General features: G+C 40.6%; 1 protein-coding gene across 1 annotated transcript in view; it reads right to left on the bottom strand.

Moving 5' to 3' along the window:
* Positions 1-25,532, bottom strand: part of LOC135480962 (low-density lipoprotein receptor-related protein 2-like) — a 45,792-nt gene that overhangs the window by 13,082 nt on the left and 7,178 nt on the right. The window contains exons 5-20 of the mRNA XM_064760892.1: positions 25,366-25,456; positions 22,411-22,511; positions 20,804-21,007; positions 19,214-19,392; positions 17,888-18,013; positions 15,572-15,826; positions 14,620-14,733; positions 13,392-13,541; positions 12,647-12,805; positions 9,759-9,872; positions 8,985-9,098; positions 7,053-7,191; positions 6,273-6,335; positions 5,483-5,545; positions 5,036-5,205; positions 3,697-3,854 (exon numbers count right to left, since the gene is read on the bottom strand). Coding sequence (XP_064616962.1) covers positions 3,697-3,854; positions 5,036-5,205; positions 5,483-5,545; positions 6,273-6,335; positions 7,053-7,191; positions 8,985-9,098; positions 9,759-9,872; positions 12,647-12,805; positions 13,392-13,541; positions 14,620-14,733; positions 15,572-15,826; positions 17,888-18,013; positions 19,214-19,392; positions 20,804-21,007; positions 22,411-22,511; positions 25,366-25,456 — 2,200 coding nt within the window. The remainder of the gene's footprint in view (positions 1-3,696; positions 3,855-5,035; positions 5,206-5,482; positions 5,546-6,272; positions 6,336-7,052; positions 7,192-8,984; positions 9,099-9,758; positions 9,873-12,646; positions 12,806-13,391; positions 13,542-14,619; positions 14,734-15,571; positions 15,827-17,887; positions 18,014-19,213; positions 19,393-20,803; positions 21,008-22,410; positions 22,512-25,365; positions 25,457-25,532) is intronic.

Here is a 25,532-nt window from a genome sequence, read left to right as displayed (position 1 = left end):
AATGTGGAGATTGGATACTGAGGGCGCGAAATGTGGAGAATACGGATTTGAAGGATGCGAATGTGGAGAATGCAGATTTGAAGGATGCGAATGTGGAGAATGCAGATTTGAAGGATGCGAAATGTGGAGAGTGTGGATTCTGAGGATGTGAATGTGGAGAATGCAGATTTGAAGGAAAGTGTGGATTTGAAGGATATGGAGATTCAGGATACCAGTGCAACACCCAACAGTATAGGATGAGATGCCAGAAGCAGGGTGGGGCCAAATAGTTTTTAACCACCAGTGTACTAACACTTAATACCGTAGTTCACATAAAACTTTGTATTCACAATAACTTTCTTCATTTCCTTTAAAACCCAATTTGAATTTTGTTTTTTTTTTTTAGATTTCATTTTCATGCATTCCTTAAATTCACTGTCTCTTCAGAATGTCTCTTGAATTATGATTGGTAGACTGTAGTCTACTGCAGTAAAGAATCATCAGTCTCCCAATTTTAAACTTCCTAGAGCAAAACATTTTAACAGTAGCCATATCTGAATTTGTGACAAGTATGGACCTGATACAAAACGTGTATGCCATTTAGCTAAAGCAATCCCTATAAACCACTGTGAGTAAGTTACATGTGTAGGCATTCATACTCTTAACAGTTTTCACTTGTATTTTGGTTGTCAGTTTTATGGGTACAGGAAACAGGACTGCTCAGAGGTGCGAACCTTTGACAAGCTTACAGAAGAAAATTCTGACATGCAATAGAAGACAAATGGTCTTCAACGTACATCAGAGTGTACAAACTGCAAAACTAGCACTTAAATGGCACCTGTAAAACACCTGGCAGTAGGACCTTGAAGTAATTTTACTAACATCAAACATTCCTTTCCTAGCTCATTATGATCACATCTTTTTGAACCCTGTATGTTACAACAGAAACGGATAAACTGTAAACATTGTAGACCTTGTGCTACAATGCATTTTTGACGCAAGAATTGCTCAACGTCCTGTTTCACACACAAGCACCACCTCAAGGGATTAAAAGATAAGCCACCTCCTCTCATTGTCATCAGCGCCCCACAGAAAGGGAGAACCCGCAAATTAACTGACCAAGAAACTGAAAGGCAAGCATTCTTTACCACTAGGCCACATAACCTAAATAACCTAAAATTTCTCCTTTACCGTGTTACGGACGATTGACAGGCACTGTATGACGGCCACTTTTTACCATCACCTCTATCAATCTGCACGAAGTAGCAGTTTTTTCTGCCTAGCACTGTTTGTCTTCCTGCTGAGCTTTTGGTAGTAACAACTTCACCATTACGTTTGCGGATTTACAAATACCAACACGTTGAAAGAAAGACAGTTTTACCCTCATAGGTTATGGATGACCCATGTCAAAACCACGTATGAAGACTAGAAAGGCTATTTTTATTGCCTGTCTGGAAAGATCGTGGTTAAATAACATTCCGAAAGAACATGCCAAATGCGTCGGAGAAACTGTCACCTGACAAATTTCCAGCTTTGGGAACTCAGCAGCCTGAAGTCTATGCCTAGTTTAAAGGATGAACAATCATGACTTATTTCCCCATGAGAGTAAGTACACAAGGACATACAATCATCATGATTATCTGACTGTCGAATTGGTTCGGTGCATATTTTGTGCTGAAGCATTTTTTATTTTATGTATATTTCCTTAAAAAGGATGGAAAATCCTTGGAAATATGCACAGTATCTAACCCGTGGATAAGATCTTACAGGGTTTCCTCAGAATAATAAAACTGTGATATTCTGAAGAGCTTACTTGTGATACAAAAAGAAGTTTATATGTACATTAAAATTCATGAAATGCGTTAGTTTTTTCTTCTGTCTGATTTATTTATCTACCTTATTCTTCAACCTTTTCAACCGCCTTTGCAACCAATATTTTGGAGCATTCTGAGAGAACTATGGAGTGTAGAGAAATCATTCACCCAGTTTGTGAAGCTTGCATCTTTAATGACACAAACAAATCATTCTCAGCATCATTTGCATAATAATTGTATACATACATTCCACTCTTAAAAGTACTTGAGGGGCTGAAAAGGTTGAAGATTTAAAGCAAACCTGTGGATAGGATCATACAGGCTTTAAATGTTTCCTCAGAATAACAAGTTCGTGATATTCTGAAGAGCTTATTTTTGATAAAAAACAGTTTGCTTACTTTTGATAAAAAAACAGTTTACCTGTAAGTTAAAGTTCATCAAATGAGTTTGTTAGTGTTTTTCTTTTGTTATTTAATTGGTGTTTTATGCCATACTCAAGAATACAATGTATTTCACTTCTACGGCATTGGTCAGCATTATGATGTAAGGGAAGCGAGCAAAGCTGTTGTTGTTTTTGTTTGTTTTTTTGTACACAGTCACTTTATTTACTTTATGACGAGTTGTAAAACATAGCAGTACAAATCATCCTAACCTAGGCGTTACAAGAGTTCAGAGCTTGGGACAGCTTTGCTGCAGGCAGGAAGGGGGTTTACGACTTGCCCATCTCAGTTCTCGGTTATGGGAATGTCTGGCATCAAAGTGCCAAGATCCTATACAATTATGAGCCTTCCACTATATCCAGGGTAAAAATAATCAACTAAGTGTGACAATCCAATCATCCCTTCTTGAAGAGCTACTACCGTGTCAAGACCTGTATGTCTTAAATATAGATGACCAGGATCCAAATAGTCTGAATTACTTTCTTAAATAGTAAAGAAATTGAATTGTATTAAAAACTGCTGTTAGTCTTGGAGGATAATACCCTTTCCCATTGTTTCTAATTTTACCTGATTTGATGTCATTGAAGGACAATCATCGTCGCCTATTGCTGATGTATAGCAACAAATAACGTACTTTCAAGACCACATGATGTCACTCCAGCCTAACTGTCTTTCTCAACATCCTACCTGCCCAATTCATGGTCAAATAAGAAATATTACTACATCACATCAGACAAATTTTACGGAAACTGCTGAAGATTTTGTTTTTGAGGATTCTGCACTTATAGGGGTCAAAGAGAGCTATTCATCATAAATTTTTTTTCAACCATGTTAGTTCTTTTCCATAGGGTACCTTTCAGATCACTTCAATATTTTTGTCTGGTTTCTTTCGGGACTGAATTAGCACTTAAAAGTATGAAAGTCTGGAATTGTAATCTGTTATTTTTAATGAATTGGTTGCTTTAGAAACCGGAAATCTTATTAACTTCAAACTGCTGCATGTACTTTATCTCCGCAAGGTTTGTTTACCAAAGTTGGTAGCATCGTGTGAAACAAGCGGTTTTCAGGCCCTTGCCATAGAAACCAGAAATTCTATTCCATCAGTCTAGTTTACAGAGAATGTATCTCACATCCGTCATGCAAACTTGCAATTAATCTAGTCGGTTACCAGAGAAACCAGATATTTGAGTAAATAAGCCTCAGTTTAAAGTAGGAATCTGGAGCTTGAAATTCCTGTTCACAGAAATTTTGCATTTCTACTCAGAATTCTATGTACAAACTGAAAACAGACCAAGTTTAAATAATAACCATTTACAAAATCAATACGAATCAGCTTACGAAATATGAAATGAATTTCTAAAGCATAACCAGACTGCTATTCTGATCGCGCCCCATATTGGTATAAACAGAGATTGTTGCAGCCATTTTAGAAAAACCAACTACCACAGAACAAAATGGCTTACCAGAGAGTTTGTCCAGTATATATCCCCAGTGTGCACATTAATGTCCAGCGAGGTTACCTCCCCTTTGATGTCGGTAATGACCTCCTGCATACTATGTCCATTCTCCGTCAGATTCACAATTTCATGCAGACGACCAAGAAGGATAGTTGGCCGGCTTTCTGAAAATAAATGTCAATAAAAAAATTTAGCTTGTATTCATATACAGAAATACAATGTGCATACACACACAAGTGCATCTTGAGATTTTGCTGTTTGTGTAGATAACCTCCAGTGTATGTACACTGCATGTAGGATGTTGTGTGATGTTATATAAAGTTTCTACTAAATAAAATAGGTTTGCCATATTCCTGAACTGAAAATCAAAGATCTTATACCTGGTCAGAGCAACGATAAACACACATTTCTAAATTTTCCTCCCTTTCAAGGTTTGTCCCAAATGAGAGTTGCTCCATGCCGGCATTTTTCAAGACATGTAAATGAACTTGTGTGCACTATGTGCATGAAACATGTATGTAACACCAATTTACCACATATACACGACGGAAGGACAAATTTGTGCTTCAGAGGGAATCTCAAGCGGAGTGTCTGAATATTATTTATTTATTTCATTGGTGTTTTACGCCATACTCAAGAATATTTCAATTATACGACGGCAGCCAGCATTATGGTGGGTGGAAACCCACGACCATTCGCAGGTTGCTGGCAGACCTTCCCACTTACGGCCAGAGAGGAAGCCAGCATAAGCTGGGCTTGAACTCACAGCGAGCCCAAATATTAAAGCCACCAACCTTTGGCAAGTATGACATCCATGCCACAAATGAATTTGGTGAAGAAAGTGGTCATCAACATACTCAGGTCAGAGAGTGGACGCCGCCACACTAGCGTCAACTGTCAACCATTTGTAGACACCAAGGCCCCAAAAATATTTAGAGAGGGAAAATTCCCCGTGCAAGCACCTTGTATATTGGGATACACATTATGTTGCTTGGGATTCTAATTTTGCTCTAAACGTTTGGATCCTATCACACATGTTTGTTCTTACCTAAAACGTCTGGCTATGGAGGTAGTTAATTTATTGATATATATTTGATTGGTGTTTACGCTAATATTGAATTTATGGGACTGCAGCCAGCACTACAGTGGGAAAAAAGCCACCAAGATCTTCAGGCTTTCCACCTGTTGACACATAAATCTGACTGCGCATAACCTACAAAGGCCTACCCACGGCCTTACAGCCTCTGTTGTTACTGGTCAGGCGTTTTCCTTCACCACACCTACAAAAGAAGGATCCATCTGTGTGGACACACATCTGACTACACATAGCCTACCCATGACCTACCCATGGCCTTACAGCCTCTGTTGTTACTGGTCAGGCGGTTTCCTTCACCACACCTACAAAAGAAGAATCCATCTGTGTGGACACACATCTGACTCCACATAGACCACCATGACCCACCCATGGCCTTACAGCCTCTGTTGTTACTGGTCAGGCGGTTTCCTTCAGCACACCTACAAAAGAAGAATCCATCTGTGTGGACACATCTGACTCCACATAACCTACCCATGGCCTTGCAGCCTCTGTTGTAACTGGTCAGGCGGTTTCCTTCAGCACACCTAAAAAAAGAAGGATCCATCTGTGTGGACACACATCTGACTACACATAGCCTACCATGACCTACCCATGACCTTACAGCCTCTGTTGTCACTGGTCAGGCTGTTTCCTTCAGCACACCTACAAAAGAAGGATCCATCTGTGTGGACACACATCTGACTACACATAGCCTACCATGATCTACCCATGGCCTTACAGCCTCTGTTGTCACTGGTCAGCCCCTTTCCTTCAGCACACCTACAGGAGAAGGATCCATCTGTGTGGACACACATCTGACTACACATAGCCTACCATGACCTACCCATGACCTTACAGCCTCTGTTGTCACTGGTCAGGCTGTTTCCTTCAGCACACCTACAAAAGAAGGATCCATCTGTGTGGACACACATCTGACTACACATAGCCTACCCATGACCTACCCATGACCTTACAGCCTCTGTTGTCACTGGTCAGGCTGTTTCCTTCAGCACACCTACACAAGAAGGATCCTTCGGTGTAAACACACATCTGACTCCACATAACCTACCATGACCTACCCAAGACCTTACAGCCTCTGTTGTCACTGGTCAGGCTGTACCCTTCAGCACACCTACAGGAGAAGGATCCTTCGGTGTAAACACACATCTGACTACTCATAACCTACCCATGACCTTTCAGCCTCTGTTGTCACTGGTCAGGCTGTATCCTTCAGCACACCTACACAAGAAGGATCCTTCGGTGTAAACACACATCTGACTACTCATAACCTACCCATGGCCTTACAGTCTCTGTTGTCACTGGTCAGGCTGTATCCTTCAGCACACCTACACAAGAAGGATCCTTCGGTGTGGACACACATCTGACTACACATAACCTACCCATGGCCTTACAGCCTCTGTTGTCACTGGTCAGGCTGTATCCTTCAGCACACCTACAGGAGAAGGATCCATCTGTGTGGACACACATCTGACTACACATAGCCTACCATGACCTACCCATGACCTTACAGCCTCTGTTGTCACTGGTCAGGCTGTTTCCTTCAGCACACCTACAAAAGAAGGATCCATCTGTGTGGACACACATCTGACTACACATAGCCTACCCATGACCTACCCATGACCTTACAGCCTCTGTTGTCACTGGTCAGGCTGTTTCCTTCAGCACACCTACACAAGAAGGATCCTTCGGTGTAAACACACATCTGACTCCACATAACCTACCATGACCTACCCATAACCTTACAGCCTCTGTTGTCACTGGTCAGGCTGTACCCTTCAGCACACCTACACAAGAAGGATCCTTCGGTGTAAACACACATCTGACTACTCATAACCTACCCATGGCCTTACAGTCTCTGTTGTCACTGGTCAGGCTGTATCCTTCAGCACACCTACACAAGAAGGATCCTTCGGTGTGGACACACATCTGACTACACATAACCTACCCATGGCCTTACAGCCTCTGTTGTCACTGGTCAGGCTGTATCCTTCAGCACACCTACACAAGAAGGATCCTTCGGTGTGGACACACATCTGACTACACATAACCTACCCATGGCCTTACAGCCTCTGTTGTCACTGGTCAGGCTGTATCCTTCAGCACACCTACACGAGAAGGATCCTTCGGTGTTAACACACATCTGACTCCACATAACCTACCCATGGCCTTACAGCCTCTGTTGTCACTGGTCAGGCTGTATCCTTCAGCACACCTACAGGAGAAGGATCCTTCGGTGTAAACACACATCTGACTCCACATAACCTACCATGACCTACCCATGGCCTTACAGCCTCTGTTGTCACTGGTCAGGCTGTATCCTTCAGCACACCTACAGGAGAAGGATCCTTCGGTGTTAACACACATCTGACTACAAAGTGGAACACTGACAGCACATTCATCTTGATCTGTGAAGAGAGAGGAAAGTCTTAGCACTAGTCCATACCACTTTGTAACGCTGTTAATGTGCATATCTAACAACTGTTTGATTATTTCTACAAACTGAAAGTTTGCTCTTTAGAAGTTTGAATCCTTTCTTCACTTTGCCTTAAGTGCTATCTTTGCCTCATGTTTAAAGTTGACAATGTGCATCGATAGAGTTGTAATTCTTGACTATATAAATCTAACTCTGCATCAAGACAAATTAACACAACACCAATTTCATTTGGTTTTGTTTTTCTTTTTTTCACGCACGAGCCAACACTAAAACAATCTAAAAATAGAATAAAAACAAACATAAAAATCCACATTTTTGTTTTGTTGGACCTTAATGCTTAATGATTGTTTAAGTTTTTCCAAATCACTTAAGTACATTTATAACAGGAACAACAGTCTGGAAAGTCTGGCACATTTTCCTAAAATTAGATGACTTTCTAGTTTTCTTTCCGACAAAACTGAAAAAAAAAAAAAAGAAAAAAATTCATTCTGCCAATAAAACAAACATTTAAATTGGCAAGGCCTAAAGGATTAAGTAAATGCAAAATTCAAAGAATTAAATCAATAAAAATGCTTTCTTGTATCTTTATTCTTAAAATATTTCTTTATTTATTTCATTTGTGTTTTACGCCGTACTCAAGAATATTTCACTTATACGACAACGGCCAGCATTATGGTGGGTGGAAACCAGGAACACCTCGGGGGAAACCCACAATCATCCGCAGGTTGCTGACAAACCTTCCCACATACGGCTGGAGAGGAAGCCAGCATAAGCTGGGCTTGAACTCACGGTGACCGCATTGGTGAGAGGCTCCTGGGTCTTTACACTGTGCTAGCGCACTAACCAACTGAGCCACGGAGGCCCCTTATTCTTAAAATAAAAAAGTTTCATAATGCTCAGCTACTTTTTGCAATGATGCATGCATAGATAACATTTAAGAGTGCTTCCTTCTAGGACTGCGGCATGGAATTACCACAATTACAGGGTTTGTACAGGGCTCTGAAAACACTGGGAAGTCTGGAATCACAAAATATCTCTTCCAGGCCTTAAATAACATTGAATATTAGAATTCTTTGCAGCAATGCCTTGATGCTATAAAATATATTTCTTCACGTGGCCTGGAAGTTTGAAATGTTTAAAATGTACAAACCCTGCAATTATTATGTGTGAAAAATTAAGTATTCAAGTGGAATCTTGATCAATGGGCTTACCTAGACAGGTGACATTGTCAGACATGATCAATGGGCTTACCTATACAGGTGACATTGTCATACAGCATGGTCAATGGGCTTACCTATACAGGTGACGCTGTCAGAAAACATGATCAATGGGCTTACCTATACAGGTGACATTGTCAGACATGATCAATAGGCTTACCTATACAGGTGACACTGTCAGACAGCATGGTCAATGGGCTTACCTATACCGGTGACATTGTCAGACAACATGGTCAATGGGCTTACCTATACAGGTGACACTGTCAGACAACATGGTCAATGGGCTTACCTATACCGGTGACATTGTCAGACAGCATGGTCAATGGGCTTACCTATACCGGTGACATTGTCAGACAACATGGTCAATGGGATTACCTATGCAGGTGACACTGTCAGACAACATGGTCAATGGGATTACCTATACAGGTGACACTGTCAGACAACATGGTCAATGGGCTTACCTATACAGGTGACACTGTCAGACAACACGATCAATGGGCTTACCTATACCGGTGACACTGTCAGACAACATGGTCAATGCGCTTACCTATACAGGTGACATTGTCAGACAACATGGTGAATCCTTCATGGCACCTACACAGGGAACCAGTAGGGGTAGGCATACAGACATGGTTACAGGACGAATCCACACAGGCAGACTCTGGGGACACAAAAAACAGGCGGGTGCCAAACAAACTACTCAATGTATGACATCAGGAAAAATGAAGCACACCAAAAGAACACAAACATTTAACAGCACTGTGATAGTACATCTTGCTTTTCTCCATGCTGGGTTGAGCTGTCAGAATAATAGCTAACGTGTAAGATTGATGAAGTGATCTGAAACTCAACGTCTAAGTCCTCCTGGTTAAGACTTGTATCAAGTTTCATTTCATATGATGAACCTCGTTGAAAGACTTGTGACTAAAGGACAGAGGAGGAGAATACGTGTACTCTCTGGTACCTGCTGGGGACTAACACATGTAAACTACTCAAATAAGGCTCATGTATTTTGTGCTCAATATTTTGGCAGTTATTAAGCCACCATCTGGAAATGTTTCATCACCTATAAAGGTTACACATGTACATACATATTACAAAGCACAGCAAACCAATTAAGTCCTACAAAGTTTCAGTGCCGTTTCCTTCCACCGTAATGCTGACTGCTGTCCTATATGTGAAATATTCTTGAGTACGGCATAAAACAACAATCAAATAAAATAATAAATCAAAAAATCTGTTGCAATGTGTGTTATGTGCTCTGAACTGATTCAATGAAAAATCACGTTTTTTTGTGAATGTCAGTATCAATATTTCTCACCACAGAGTCCTCCTTCATCAGAGCCGTTCGGACAGTCCTCGGCTCCGTCACACATGGATGTCCACGGTATGCAGTGACCCGACTCACAGCGGAACATGTCAGAACTGCAAAACTCTACAAGGATAAAAACATACGAACTGGAAGAAAAAATTTAGAAACACGAATATTTGGCAAATGTTCTAGTTTAATACATGGGGACAGTGTGTGCATAAGGAATGTCGGAATGTGCAGAAAACTGAAAACAAACAAGATTTTAGATTTAATACCTATCTGGTGTCCTAGGGGGGTTAGAGACAGAAGTCCCCCTCTTTCTCCTAGGAGAGCCCATCAGTAAAGAATATGTCACAGGAACTTTTGTGTAAGCCACTGTATTTAGCGTCTAGGTAACAGTATGGCCCTGGAGGCCCCCAGAATGGTAGCATGAACAGTATGTATTTTAATTATTTATTAAATAGAGTCATGTGGGACCATTGGACATGTATTTTAATTTTTGTGTCAAACAATTGGGTGTATATATATATATATATATATATATATATATATATATATATATATACATGTATGTACATATTCTCCCCCTTCTTCCTCATCTTTTGTGTAACTGACCATGGAGTTGACATCAAAAAGTTTACCTTAGTGTTCTAGTGTATTATTAAGATGTTAATCAGCAAAACATTGAAATTTTCTGAATTCACTACTTCCCATCTTTGGACTATGATCAATCGAATATTTCCACTGGTAACTTCAACACGTTACATGATATTGTAATGTTATCACCTTTAATACTTTGGTGCATGTGCTGTAGCTTTTAAAGTAATATTTGTAGAGTCCGCTTGAACCATTTAGTTACAAAGTGACCTTTGTATACAGCCAGTCACAGGTATGATAATCCTCAGCTGTGGCCTGGGTCAAGGGATAATTTGAAATGAAATGAAGACCTTTTTCACAGGTGTCTAACAAACAAAAGTATGATAAGATCAGGCCTATTTGTTCAGTCCGAATCTATGTTCCGTTCTATCATCTTGTTTAATGTTCGTATGGGTGTATTCCTGTTTGTCTTGATTCGTTTATGTCTAGTTGTTATACGTGTTTGTTTGTAAATGTGTTTGTCTCAATACTAGACAAAGTTTGTTTGTAGAGGTGTATGTATTTTTGATGCTAAATAAAAAAAAAAAAATTTAATAAAATCCTGGACCGTGGGATGGGTCAGAGCCCCACTCTGTTTCGATCATGTGACAAAATGGCAGCCCCAACTGAATGTCAATAATCCATATGTCTTATATTTTAATTCCCTCATTGGTAATCAGTAGCAACATGGATAAATATTTAATAATCTTGATAATGATTATTACCTTGTTTTGTTTAAACTAAACAATTTCGCTCCCAAGTTGTGAAAAGTTTTGATCCCATTTGGCCGAGCTGCCTTAAGATAATGATAGGTTTAATCATTCTTGCTGCTACTTTGATAGTTGAATGCACACTGTATTTTACATTCATGACATCTATTACCTTGGTCTATGCTAGAGTTACATATATCGCCAATACTTCCATGTGTGCCCAGTAGTTTACACATGCCCACATAAGACATGAACTTATTGCATTCGCTTTCACCCTTCTCATATTCCCAGTAAACTGATGTGTCACTTAGGTTAGGCATAAGTGAGTGAGTGAGTGTTGTCACAATTCTTTAACAGAACTAAGCATATGTCAGTCAGTTGTCAACTCCAATCATCCTTTACCTGGTCACACCTTATCAGTGATTAAGGTATAACCGTATGCATTGTCTCATTGTTCTTATATTAGTTATTACTCCGTTGAAACATTGTATATGTAGTTTAGGTTTCATCATGATTTTCCTACACGCGTTTAAAACAGCTCTTTCTTCTGGGACAGTTGACCAGTAAAGACTCACAGTCACAACAGCTTTTGCATATGCCACTGTATTTATGCATCTAGGTTTAGTCAGACATCCCCAGCACGCAGGCCGTCCTCAACATCAGTTCAGCACACAAACCGGCCTGCGAAGATTTCCCTTCTATCTTTTACTTCCTATTTCTTTGTCAACAATCCTGTATTTAACTGCAAGGTATTTTCAAGTGAGTTGGTCTTCTTTCTTTCAAGTCTACTATTCAGAACTTGCTACCGCACACACTTCCCCAGATTACCCAGAGACAGCTCAATGATATCTCACTGTACCAGTTCTTATAAAAGCAATCCAAGACTACCTGTAGCTCGCCTGACTGAGCAGTTCATAAAACTGCATAACGTTCAAGTCATGTGATACATTCAAATATTGACCTCTAAACCAAACAGTAGACTGACACTGCTATACAGAGAGTATTCTCTAATTACACAGTGCTAAGATCTTGCCATTAAATCAACAAGAAAGGCCAAAATTATTAAACTGTCACAACTCTGATCGTTTATCGGATGCGTAAGGATTGCAGGGCAGTGACTTCATATGTTATGGGGTTGTAAATCATTGTGGTGGTGAAAGACACTGTGGGCAGCTTGAGCATAAATTCACTGCAGAGATCTTTAATTTGTAAATCACAAACTGCATTTGGCAATCCATGTACTATGGGTGGCAATTGCAACTCTGAACAGCGGAGGAAATGTTAAGCTATGTGGTAAAAAAAACTTTCTTGGTCTTTGCTATGCAAATTGCTACCGATGATTGGTTATCTGTGTACGATGGATGGCCACTGTAACTATGATTGGCCAACAAGCTGGACACCGACACTGCCATCAATGGTTTCTGGTCCCCCTATCACAGTACCTCTCCTTACTTCGTACAGGTGAGCTAAAAATTGATTTATTGAGTTTTGTGATGGTACATGCAGCCCCTTAACGCTCCATGCAAACACAAATTCATGAGAAGTTGTTACCAGGGGGAGGAGCCAGTGTTGTTGTGGTGACATTGATGCACAGGACGGGATCCTCATCCGAGTTGTCGTTGCAGTCCCTCTCTCCATCACAGCGGTAGCGCTGCTCTATGCAGAAGCCATCAGAGCAGAGAAAGTCGTCTTCGCCACACACCTGTCCTCCTGTCAAACACAAAAGCATCAGATATGCATACAGAATTCCTCAATCTTCTAGCCTAAAACTCAAACAGATCAATTCTAGATTACCCCAATATCCAACATATGTGCCGCCACAAGAGTTGGGCTTTAAAAATCTTTTTGAACATAAGAATACCCTGGGAAACAAAAGTCAGTTACCCGATGGAATTAAATGAAGTAATATTCATTTATTTATCTGATTGGTGTTTTACTCGTATGGTGAGAACTGGGCAGAACCTGAGGAAACCCACCACCATCCGCTGATTGCTGGCAGACCTTACCACAGATGGCCTGAGAAGAAGCCACCATGAGCTGGACTTGAAAGAAGTAAAACTGGAGCATCGGTCAAAGCAGGCAGCCTTGAATAAATCCCCTGCACAAGCATCATCTACTGTTCATTTTCACAAAGCCCTCACAAGCAATGAAAGCAGGTGAATCACCAAATCCAAGTTTTTCAAGATTTCTAAGTGGGGATTTGAATCAGCAATCTTTGGGTTTCGAGTCCACGTTTCTACCAATGGTCTAAAGGGAAATTCTTTATTCCAACTGTTGCATGTGTGATAAGTCTTACCACAGCGAAACCAATCTTCATCATCACCATCTTCGCAGTCCGGTTTTTTGTCACACAGATTGGAGGACTCAATACAAGTTCCAGACTCGCACAGAAACATGCCATACTTGCTGCACAGATCCTCCGGCATCAGATCTGGGATGGTAGGACCTGGTAAACATTTAGGCATTACTGTAAATATTAAACCTAATTTTTAGGGCAGGCATAAGCGCTGATAACAAAGAACTACATGTTTGTAGTGCATTTCTAAGCCCTTTTGTTTTAGAATTCATTTATCTGATTAATGTTTTACCCTGTACTCAAATATATTTCAAGTTATATGACGGCAGCCAGCATTCTGGTGGGAGGAAACTGGGCAGAGCCCTAAGAGAAAACCACGACCATCTGCTGAATACTGGCAGACTTTATTCCCAGTCTATAAGTCAGCACAAGCTCATAGCGACAGCCTTGTTGAGCGGCTTCACATTCCATGTTGTATTAGAACGTTATTGACTGTTTTAAAAAGGAAAGTTTTAAATGATAGTGAATGATATATTTACAATGTAAAATATAGAATTCATTTAAATTGGTGCTTTTATACTGAAAAATTTTCCACGTACACAATGGTGGCATAAAATTTTCACAGGGAAGGTTATAGAGTATTGACCCAGTGGGAAGGACTGTCAGCAACCTGCGGATGGTCGTGGGTTTTCCCCAGGCTATGCCCAGTTTCCTTCCACCATAATGCTGGCCGCCGTTGCGTAATTGAAATATTCTTGAGTACAGTGTGGAACACCAATCAAATAAATAAATAAAGACCGAAGTTGAATGTCTGGACTGGTCAACTGTTGGATGTTTTTCCACCCATAAAACTGACCGCCGTAGTATAAGCGAACAATGTTTGAATATGGCATTAAATGTACATATGCTTGAGTTTACATGTCGTACTTTATCATTTTTCCGTCAGGACAAGTCAGTAGGTGTATGTAGATATACTGTGTCTTTTCGTGGCAGGGTGAGTCCATGCAGCCAACTAAGTGCTGCTGACACGAAAATGTCATGCTGAAGACACCACACATGACACCCCACCCAGTTACAGACCTGGTTCATACTTAACATCATGTTTAATAGTAATATTTTGGCTTAGTACAAAATCTGAAAACTTGACTTGAAGTTAAATATTATACAGAACAACGGGATTCTTCATGGTAACAAAACAGGCAATAAAATCCAAATAGCACCGACTCACAATTGGTCTCATCCGAGCCGTCCCCACAGTCTATTAGTTCATCACAGACCACATCATTGGGCACACAGTCCTTATTCACACAGGTGAACTCGTCAGTCGAGCAACTTTTATCACCTGAAATTGTTTGAAAGAAGACTGTTGTAAACTGTACCCAAAAGAACTAATTGGTGAAGACAACAATCCATATAACATGAAGGCAATGAAAAACATGAAGGCAATCAAAACCATGAAGGCAATCAAAACCATGGAAACAAAGCAATTCATGTAGGAAATCATTCAAGCCATGAAGGATACCACAAACTATATAATAATAGCATTGACACCACAGGTTTGTTTATTTGATTGGTGTTTCACGTTGCACAAGAACATTTCACTTATATGAAGGCAACCAGCATTATGGTGAGAGAAATTGGACAGGTTGAAAACCCACAACCAGGTTGCTGACAGGCCTTCCCATTGCTCTGCGCTGGCGTGTTAACCATTGAGGCCCTGACACCATAGAGGAAACCAAGCAAATCATGGGGGAAACCAAGCAAATCATGGGGGTGGAAACCAAGCAAATCATGGGGGGGAACCTTGCCTCCAATTGCTAGATTCTCTTTACAGGACAGCCACATAATGCTGTCAAACTATGTCGGCTTAGCAAAAAGCTATGAAGTTATTCAAATAACTCCATGAATAACCAGACCTTTCTGCTTTCACAAACCGGCACACAATTTCATGCTTTACAATTTTTCAGGCCTTACAATTTCTTTCACCTAGTTGAAAATTTTGTGCTCTCCCCATATATCTATTGAAATTCAGCCTTACAATAGAACTTGCTTTAACAAAATGGTTCATATCTTATGCTGGCTGTTCTACACTTGCGTTCAACAAACTGGTTCAAAATTTTGAGCTGCTTTCTAACAATTTTTTTTTTCAATAAACTTGGTTCACATTTTCTGTTACTTACAATTTGCTTCTTCAGTGGCATTGTCACAGTCTTTGTCTCCGTCACATACCCAAGAAAATGGGATGCAGATGTCTCTGTTATTGTGTGTACACGCGAACTCTTCACTGCTGCAGGTATGCGGCCGCTCACAGTTCTTTTCGTCCATGCCATCCTCACAGTCCAGTCTGTCGTCGCACAGTTTACTCAGCTCAACACAGCGTACTTTATCACAGAGCATCTCCTCCACAGAACATTCCAAGGTTTCTTCTGTAGTATCTGTTTAGAAGGATACCCACATGAACAAGGCATTCAGAGAATACCAGTAGCTCCCCTGACTGAGTAGTTCGTAAAAACTGTGTAATGTTCAAGTCCTGTAATATGTTCAAATAATGACCTTTAAACCAAAATAAAGTAGAATGACGGACACTGTCATACAAAGATATTATGCTCTAATTAGACAGTGCTAAGATTTTGCCATTAAATCAACTACAAAGGCCAACATTATTATTCAACTATCACTGTTTGTTGATGCATCAGGGTTGCAGAGCATTTACTTCATTTGTCATGGAGTTGTAGATCACTACAGGGGTAAAAAGACACTGGGGATTTCGTGCACAAATTTATCACAGAGGTCTTTGAGTGAGTGAGATGCTTGGGGTTTAACGTCGTACTCAACAATTTTTCAGTCATATGACGACGACAGAGGTCTTTGATATACAAATCGAGAAATGCATTTGGCATTATACATGTACTATGGGTGACAACGTAAATATTGAGCTATGAGTTGAAAAAAAACTTTCTTGGTCTTTGATATGCAAATCAATATTGGCAACTGGCTATATGTGTACTATGGGCAGCCAATGCAATCCTATGATTGGCCAGAAACTTTCACTAAACTGGACACCGTCACCTCCACCGCCAACAGCTGATCCACCTCTCACAATACCCCTCTTTACTTCGTACAGGCAAACTCACAATGTTTTTCTGAATAGACATTCATTTATTTGACAGCTGCATTTAATGCAATATGCTGCAAGGATACATGAAATGCTTGATTTTTACATCTTAGTATATAGTATATTATGTGGTCTACTATATAAAATACGAAAAAGCTTATCGGATTTCAGATCTTCTTGGAGAGAAAACATGACGAACTACAGTTTTCACGAGGACCCAGAGGTCAGCCCGAAAATTAAATTGCCCTCTGTGGTGGCATCAATGGTGACAGCTAACTGTGCTTGGGAACAACTAACTGTGCTTGGGAACAACTAACTGTGCTTGAGAACAGCTAACTGTGCTTGGGAACAGCTAACTGTGCTTGGGAACAGCTAACTCTGCTTGGGAACAGCTAACTCTGCTTGGGAACAGCTAACTCTGCTTGGGAACAGCTAACTCTGCTTGGGAACAGAGTCCAAATTGGAGGTGCTAACTTGGTCACACATTCCCAGTATGTTCAATGATAACATTTCCACACATTTCCGACCACTGACGGAAAACCTGCATAATACTGGGGAGCTACCAAAAATGCCTAAAAACAACGAACATTTTTATGGCATATCTTTCTTCAAGTTCCTTGAAGCTATACTCTCACTTTTCTATTACCTTCCAATGTATCCTCTTAGAATTTTCAACTTTATAAATAATGGTGACCTCTTTCATGGGAGGTGAAAATCCGAGCACACACGGGCTGTTTTCATGAAGCGCCCTTAACAACCATCCAATGTGTGTTGTAGTGACAAAGTGCACTTAACCCTAAGTATGCCTCATGAAACATGCCTTGGTTAATCAATAATCTTTGAAAAATGCCACAAATGTTTAATCCCACGTGACCCACACACAAAGGACTATGCAAACTGTTGGCCCATTACTGTCCGCATGACCCTACCAATAAGGACTGTTGGGGAATCAAAATACGAAGTCCTTACCCAAGGCTGGGATTGAACCCACACTTTGACAATGGTTGGTACATACTTGGGCGAGTGCATGCATCTTCGAACAATAAAGACACCTACAAGTCAAAGTTACCCCTTGAAAGTTGCGTGACGGCACCCAAAAAAACGGCAAAGGGCTCAAACTTTACAGCTGAATGTTCCAGCGACAGTTCATAAAGCAGACTGCCAAGATCAGCAAATTATACACACAACCCCATATCCAGATCAAACCAGTCTACGCAGTACCACCAATGATCTTTGACGCTCAATGATGCTTGTTAGCAAGAAATTCCATAGGAAAATTTACAGTTGATGTTTTAGCTGCGTCCAACATCGGGAAAGAAGCAGTAACCCAGCGACACTCTACATTTACATCCAGCCTTCTTCCCAGGGACAGTTATGATACCTTGACAAGTAGCCTCATCTTCATTCAGCGACAACCCTTCTGGACATTTGCATGCCCGGCCATGTGCCCCACGGGCCAAGCACAGGTGGCTACAGCCCCCGTTCTTCACACTGCATCCATTCTGAACTGAAAACAGATATTGTCAACACATTGTATTTAGAACAGTAAATACAGCTAAATGACGATAACAGCTAACAGAAATTCACATCAGCTAATGAATTCAACTTTTCTAGATACACAAAAAAATAGCTCAAATTACTACTTTTCAGTACCCTAATTCTTCTAGTTTTTGGGACACCTGGTCTGTTATACTAGCCATTATACATGTAGAGCTAATTGTAGCAGGAATACTTTTTAAGAAAAACAAAAAAAAGGGGAGAGAAAGGTAAATCTTTGCCTTCAGCACTACTATTATCTGTCCTAAAATTATAGGAAATATGGTAAATAATAAGATTTGTACCTGTTAGTGTAAACATGATTTTAATGTTTGAAAAAGTTGTAATGTAACCCACTTTTATAAATTTTGGGAACTTTATTTATGCCACAGACTGTGTTGGCTCAGCTGCTCTACCATCTTTTCCCACAAAAGTTGCTTATGTTCATTAATAAAATGAGTGAGTGAGTGAGTGAGTGAATGAGTGTTTGGGGTTTAACGTCGTACTTAACAATTTTTCAGTCATATGACGACGAAGGAATCCTTAGGGTGTATGTAATGTGCCTCCTTGCCACAGCACGGATTTCCACCGCTCTTTTATCCAGTGCTGCTTCACTGAGACCACTTAACGAAGGCATGTAAGCTGACCCGCCCGAGCCATTATACTGATACGGGCCAACCAGTCGTTCCACTATTCCCATCATGCTGAACGCCAAGCGAGGAAGTTACAACTTCCTCTTATTAAGTCTTAGGTGTGACTCGACCCAGGATTGACACTGGATCTACAACTCCTGAAGCGGACGCTCTACCAACTGTGCTATCTGGGCCGGTGCATTAATAAAATGAAAATTAACAATGTTAAGACAATCGAACAAGTTGTCACTCACCCCTTAATGGTGTAATCTTCCTAGGTATAATCCTAATGTTCCACAATTTAACTGTCTTTGGGCTCATATCAAAAATGGCGGCTAGCAAGGTTTAAAGTCTGCTGTCGATGCGCTAGGTAAGCTTGTGCTAAATTTTATTATTCACGCTTAACTAGTTGATAATTCAGAATTACTGTACGGACTAAAGCAAACATGTTTTCGTAGCGAACAGTTTTCATAAGCTAATGGTCCTTGTAGGAATCTCCTCTCTTTGCCAGGTGAATGAGGGGCACTACTATACAGTACCTGTGGTGTATTTCTGCCAGTCTACCAGCGAGAGCCCTGTCATGGAGTCCCACCCAGTTAGGGCATTCCACAGGGCCTTGCCCTCGGACAGAGAGTACTTGTGCAGAATGTCTGTTGCAGAGTCCAGCCAGAATAAGACGTCTCCGTGAACAGCTAGCGATGTTGGACTTTCCAGTCCACTGAAAAGTAAACAGACATAGATGTCTTCCTCCAATATATGTGCGTTCACAATAAAACAGCACAGTTGTTCAATGGCATGTACACATGTATCTCAAAGGCTCATCTGTTTAAATTTGATTTATTTATTTTATTTGATTGGTGTTTGATTTTAGAACAGCACAAGTAACCTTTCACAAAATAAGTCGTGTGCACATTTGTTATCGTTCAAATTCTGAAATGTAGTTTCTAAACTGTATAAGCAGGTCACATAACATTTTGATACTTTAGAATCATTTTAACACAGTAAATAGTACACAGGAGTTTGATATTTGCTGCAAGGCAATAATTGAGCTTTTCTTGGTAAATACAGAAAATTTGATTTGATGAATGAATATTAAGGTTTTGCCAAAAATCTCAGCCACAATTGCCTATGTGATGGTCCCTGTGGTGACTGAGGTCGCTAGCTCAAATCCAGCTTTGGACGGATCGGCCGTAACTTTCTATTCTGACTGTTTCTGGCAGTGATGCCATGTGAAGCACGCCGATTTCCTGTACACATCAAACTTACAGCTGTCATACTTCTGAAATTTTTGAGCAGTGCATTTAACACAAATCAAATCCCTACATTTGATCCATATACAATAGAATTGTAAAACCAACTTAGTATTGGTAGACAGGCTACCAAAGAGCTCGCCTGTATGAGACACATGAATGCAAAATTTCAGCTCAATGCATAAACAACTGAAATCGTGAATTTGGTAATAACAGTATTTAATGTGCTCACAAAGCGATCATCATTGTGCTTTATGTCCAAGTAAACCTTCAGATCAACACATACAATATTTTATCAAGATACCAACCCTAACACTTTGTCTAACATTGATTCTAATACACAATATGCTAAGTCAGGAATTCAGAAATTCACGGTACTTAATATGCACACACCCAATCAACGATTGAATATCCCCCTAGTTCTATTGTGCTCTACTTGTGTGCAAACCCGGAGTTCAGTATACCTGGAGCACTTTGAGATATCACCTCTAACATTTTGTTTGGGGCCTCTGTGGCTCAGTTTGTTAGCGCGCTAGCGCAGCGTAATGACCCAGGAGCCTCTCACCAATGTGGTCGCTGTGAGTTCAAACCAGCTCAAGCTGGCTTCCTCTAAGGCCGTAGGTGGGAAGGTCTGCCAGCGAGCTGCAGATGGTTGTGGGTTTCCCCCGGGCTTTGCCCGGTTTCCTCCCACTATAATGTTGGTTGCCGTCGTATAACTGAAATATTCTTGAGTACGGCGTAAAACACCAATCAAATAAATAAATAAATAAATAACATTCTGTTTAACATCGCTTTCTCTATTATTAGACGCCGACGATGATGCTCAGACAAAAAGAGAAGCTAAAAAAAAAAAGCTAAAAACTGAAGAGATCTGCTCACGTAATTAAAATTTTAGGGTCGCTGCCGTCCAGGTTTGCTGTTCCGATGTGCTTCAGTTCCTGGTCTGTCCAGTAGAGTCTGTCTGCATCCACGGCAATTCCACGACAGTCCTTCACTACACTGATGATTGGCAAACACCCAGACAAAGACATGTCACACTGTGAAATTCCGGCATTATCTCCTATGGTCGAATAAAACAACATCCTGGAAATAAAAAAAATGTTTGTCTTAAGTGTACTATCCCTTAAGATACATGCGTACCTCAACTGCAATGAACCCACATCAACTTTGGTCCAAGATGTAAAGTTGCCATAAAAACCTAAAATTTTGTCCATAAAGTTTATTTTAGGAGGAATTAAATGCTACAAAATATTGCTATTGATGCCATATGTCCATAAAACACCATTCTACATTCTAATCAAACCTCAAAAAACCTTTCAAAAGATCAAAAGAACTCTCAGGCAATTTGAGTCACGGAACAAAATTTTGGTCATTTACAATATGAGGCTGTGAGTTTGTATGACAAGTTGAATAGGGGAGACACACACACACACAGCCTACTTGGGCTTGGCACTATATGGGCCAATCTAGTTCTAGATGTTGTGTTTGTGTGCAATTGGGACTTGTACGTGGAGCCGATGATTATTAAAACCCAAGTGAGTGAGTGAGTGAGTGATTGGGGTTTAACGTCCTACTTAACAATTTTTCAGTCATATGACAACAAAGGAATCCTTAAGGTGCATTAATGTGCCTCCTTGTTGCAAGACAGATTTCCACCGCTCTTTTATCTAGTGCTGCTTCACTCAGACAACTTACCGAAGGCAAGTAAGCTACTATACTGATACAGATCAAAAATTAGTTGCACTATCCCCTTTATGCTGAACGCCAAGGGAGAAAGTTACAACATCCTCTTTTTAAGGTCTTAGGTGTGACTCGACCCAGTATTGAGTCTGGATCTACCACCCACCGAAGCAGACACTCTACCGACTGTGCTATCGGGGGCGGTCTAAAATGCGGAGGAGCACTGGAAACATGTTCACCTCTGAATATGCTGAATTATTACTTACAGATTCAGCAATAAGCTAGCATAGTGCAAAAGAACAGACAACTCTGAAAAAGGAAAAAAAAATCAGAAGTTGCACATTTGACATTTTATTACTTCGATAAAATTTTATTTGTGTTCTTAAGACACGTTTCCTGAAGACGACGAAATTCTGTTGATATACTGAAAATGTCAAATATGAATCAAATATTTTCTCCAACTTTTTGACTATGAAAGAGCAACTTTCAGTGCAATTTATGCACATTTTTAATCAGATTATGCAGACAAAACTACATTGGTTGGATTGGCCAATTCCAGGGCTTCACAATAAGTATAATTTTATCAGTCTACAGAGAATAAAGTCTTCAGAATATGCTTGAATAAACACCCTGCAAATATGCCAAAGGTTGAAGAATCACAGATTCTATGCTTTTGCACTATGCTAATCAATTTTACTGCATCTGTAAACAGCCACATCTCAGGTAAAGCAACCTTGGCTGAACAAAATCTAAGACTATTACATTTCACCAAATTTACATTCTATGACTTGTAAAGATATACTCACCCGTTCTTGGGATAAATCGCTAAAGCAGTGGGAGTTCCATCCAGACTCTCTGACAAAGCAACATGAAACGAACCGTTTAGCCTTGCCACTTCTATGGAACCCTGAAACAGACAAATAAATCATACAACAACCACTACCTACTGATTACAGGGCATTGGGATTATTCTCAATCTGCTTCCACCTGACTATGCCAACTTTCCACTAAAGCTAACATGTATGACTAAGGGTAGGTCAATACCTATCCTCTGGCAGGATTAATCTCAATCTGCTTCCAGCTGACTATGGCAACTTTCCACTAAAGCTAACATGTATGACTAAGGGTAGGTCAATACCTATCCTCTGGCAGGATTAATCTCAATCTGCTTCCAGCTGACTATGGCAAACTTTCCACTAAAGCTAACATGTATGACTAAGGGTAGGTCAATACCTATCCTCTGGCAGGATTAATCTCAATCTGCCTCCAGCTGACTATGGCAACTTTCCACTAAAGCTAACATGTATGACTAAGGGTAGGTCAATACCTATCCTCTGGCAGGATTAATCTCAATCTGCTTCCAGCTGACTATGGCAACTTTCCACTAAAGCTAACATGTATGACTAAGAGTAGGTCAATACCTATCCTCTGGCAGGATTAATCTCAATCTGCTTCCAGCTGACTATGGCAACTTTCCACTAAAGCTAACATGTATGACTAAGGGTAGGTCAATACCTATCCTCTGGCAGGATTAATCTCAATCTGCTTCCAGCTGACTATGGCAAACTTTCCACTAAAGCTAACATGTATGACTAAGGGTAGGTCAATACCTATCCTCTGGCAGGATTAATCTCAATCTGCCTCCAGCTGACTATGGCAACTTTCCACTAAAGCTAACATGTATGACTAAGGGTAGGTCAATACCTATCCTCTGGCAGGATTAATCTCAATCTGCTTCCAGCTGACTATGGCAAACTTTCCACTAAAGCTAACATGTATGACTAAGGGTAGGTCAATACCTATCCTCTGGCAGGATTAATCTCAATCTGCTTCCAGCTGACTATGGCAAACTTTCCACTAAAGCTAACATGTATGACTAAGGGTAGGTCAATACCTATCCTCTGGCAGGATTAATCTCAATCTGCTTCCAGCTGACTATGGCAACTTTCCACTAAAACTAACATGTATGACTAAGGGTAGGTCAATACCTATCCTCTGGCAGGATTAATCTCAATCTGCTTCCAGCTGACTATGGCAAACTTTCCACTAAAGCTAACATGTATGACTAAGGGTAGGTCAATACCTATCCTCTGGCAGGATTAATCTCTATCTGCTTCCAGCTGACTATGGCAAACTTTCCACTAAAGCTAACATGTATGACTAAGGGTAGGTCAATACCTATCCTCTGGCAGGATTAATCTCGATCTGCTTCCAGCTGACTATGGCAAACCTTCCACTAAAGCTAACATGTATGACTAAGGGTAGGTCAATACCTATCCTCTGGCAGTGATTCAAACTTACAATTAAGCACTAGTATAAAATTACATTTTGGACTTCGATTCAGAAACTCGTAAACCAGAGACCTGATGCACCCCCTCCCCCCCCCCTTCCAGGCCCCGGTGTCCCCACAGAGGCCCCGGTGTCCCCACAGAGGCCCAGGTGTCCCCACAGAGGCCCAGGTGTCCCCACACAGTCCCAGGTGTCCCCACACAGGCCCAGGTGTCCCCACAGAGTCTCATAGCTTTGATGAATAAGTTCTGTGATTGGTTGATTCATGCAAACTAATATATAAACAAGCAAATGTGTTAAGAGCAGTTGATCGTTTGCGGTGGCAGAGTATCAGTCAGCCACCACACTGGCAGAGCATCAGTCAACCACCACACTGGCAGAGCATCAGTCAGCCACCACACTGGCAGAGCATCAGTCAGCCTGCCATCACACTGGCACAGCATCAGCCTGCCATCACACTGGCACAGCATCAGTCAGCCATCACACTGGCACAGCATCAGTCAGCCATCACACTGGTAGAGCATCAGTCAGCCATCACACTGGCAGAGCATCAGTCAGCCACCACACTGGCAGAGCATCAGTCAGCCACCACACTGGCAGAGCATCAGTCAGCCATCACACTGGCAGAGTATTAGTCAGCCATCACACTGGCGGAGTATTAGTCAGCCATCACACTGGCAGAGTATTAGTCAGCCATCACACTGGCAGAGTATTAGTCAGCCATTACACTGGCAGAGTATTAGTCAGCTATCAAACTTTTACTACACTTTTTATAGACTACACGGTAAATTTACTTAAGTGTCATTAAGAAACCAGAAACAAGGGATACTTTACTTCCTTGAACTTTAGCTTGCTCATGAATACAACAAAAGTGCACTTGTTATCAGAAATGTATTTGCCAAATCATGAGACAAAAATTAGATCCGTGATAATGGAATTACTTTCGCTTTGTTGGAGGCCTGTAATTACAGCCATTCACAATCTTGTAGTAAGCATGGTGGCAAAACAATGAAAACTGCTTTTCATGACCATTATTTCAGATATTAATTATGTTTCATGTGAATAAAAACATTTTCTTCAGTTGGACAAAATATTATTAATGGAATGCTTGGCTGCATTTAAAGCCCCACATTCCAGGAATGTCTATTTTATTTCAATTAAAACTTTATAAACATACAGGAAACTGGTTACTTTGTTTTTCTGAGACAAAACAGTTAAGACTTTCTAGCCATAGTTGCTAACACATTTTTCCGTCTTGCACCTGCTAATGTCCCATGGAGGAGACACTGTCCCATACAGAAAAAAGGTGTGTCCAATGAGGTGACACTGGTAATAATAATGCAAAATGAAGATAATGATGTCAAATGAATGTAAAATTATCCCATCAATTTATAGAACATGCCATTAAGATGTATCATTTTATTGCGACATCTTCCCTGCTCGCTAAGTTCCATATAGCCAATCCTCCTTACCTTTGTGGAGTCCGTCCACATCAGATTTCCGGCTACCCAATCAACCACCACCGATTCAACATCTCCAGCAATATGGTCTACAATCACTTCCCTGCAGAGAAACAGTTACAGATGTAGCCAAATATACATGCCAAAAAACATGGGGCTGCCAAAGATACTGATCGAAC

Source organism: Liolophura sinensis, chromosome 13 (genome assembly GCF_032854445.1).
Source record: "Liolophura sinensis isolate JHLJ2023 chromosome 13, CUHK_Ljap_v2, whole genome shotgun sequence".
Taxonomy (NCBI): domain Eukaryota; kingdom Metazoa; phylum Mollusca; class Polyplacophora; order Chitonida; family Chitonidae; genus Liolophura; species Liolophura sinensis.
This window is presented reverse-complemented; position numbering and strand designations above follow the sequence as displayed.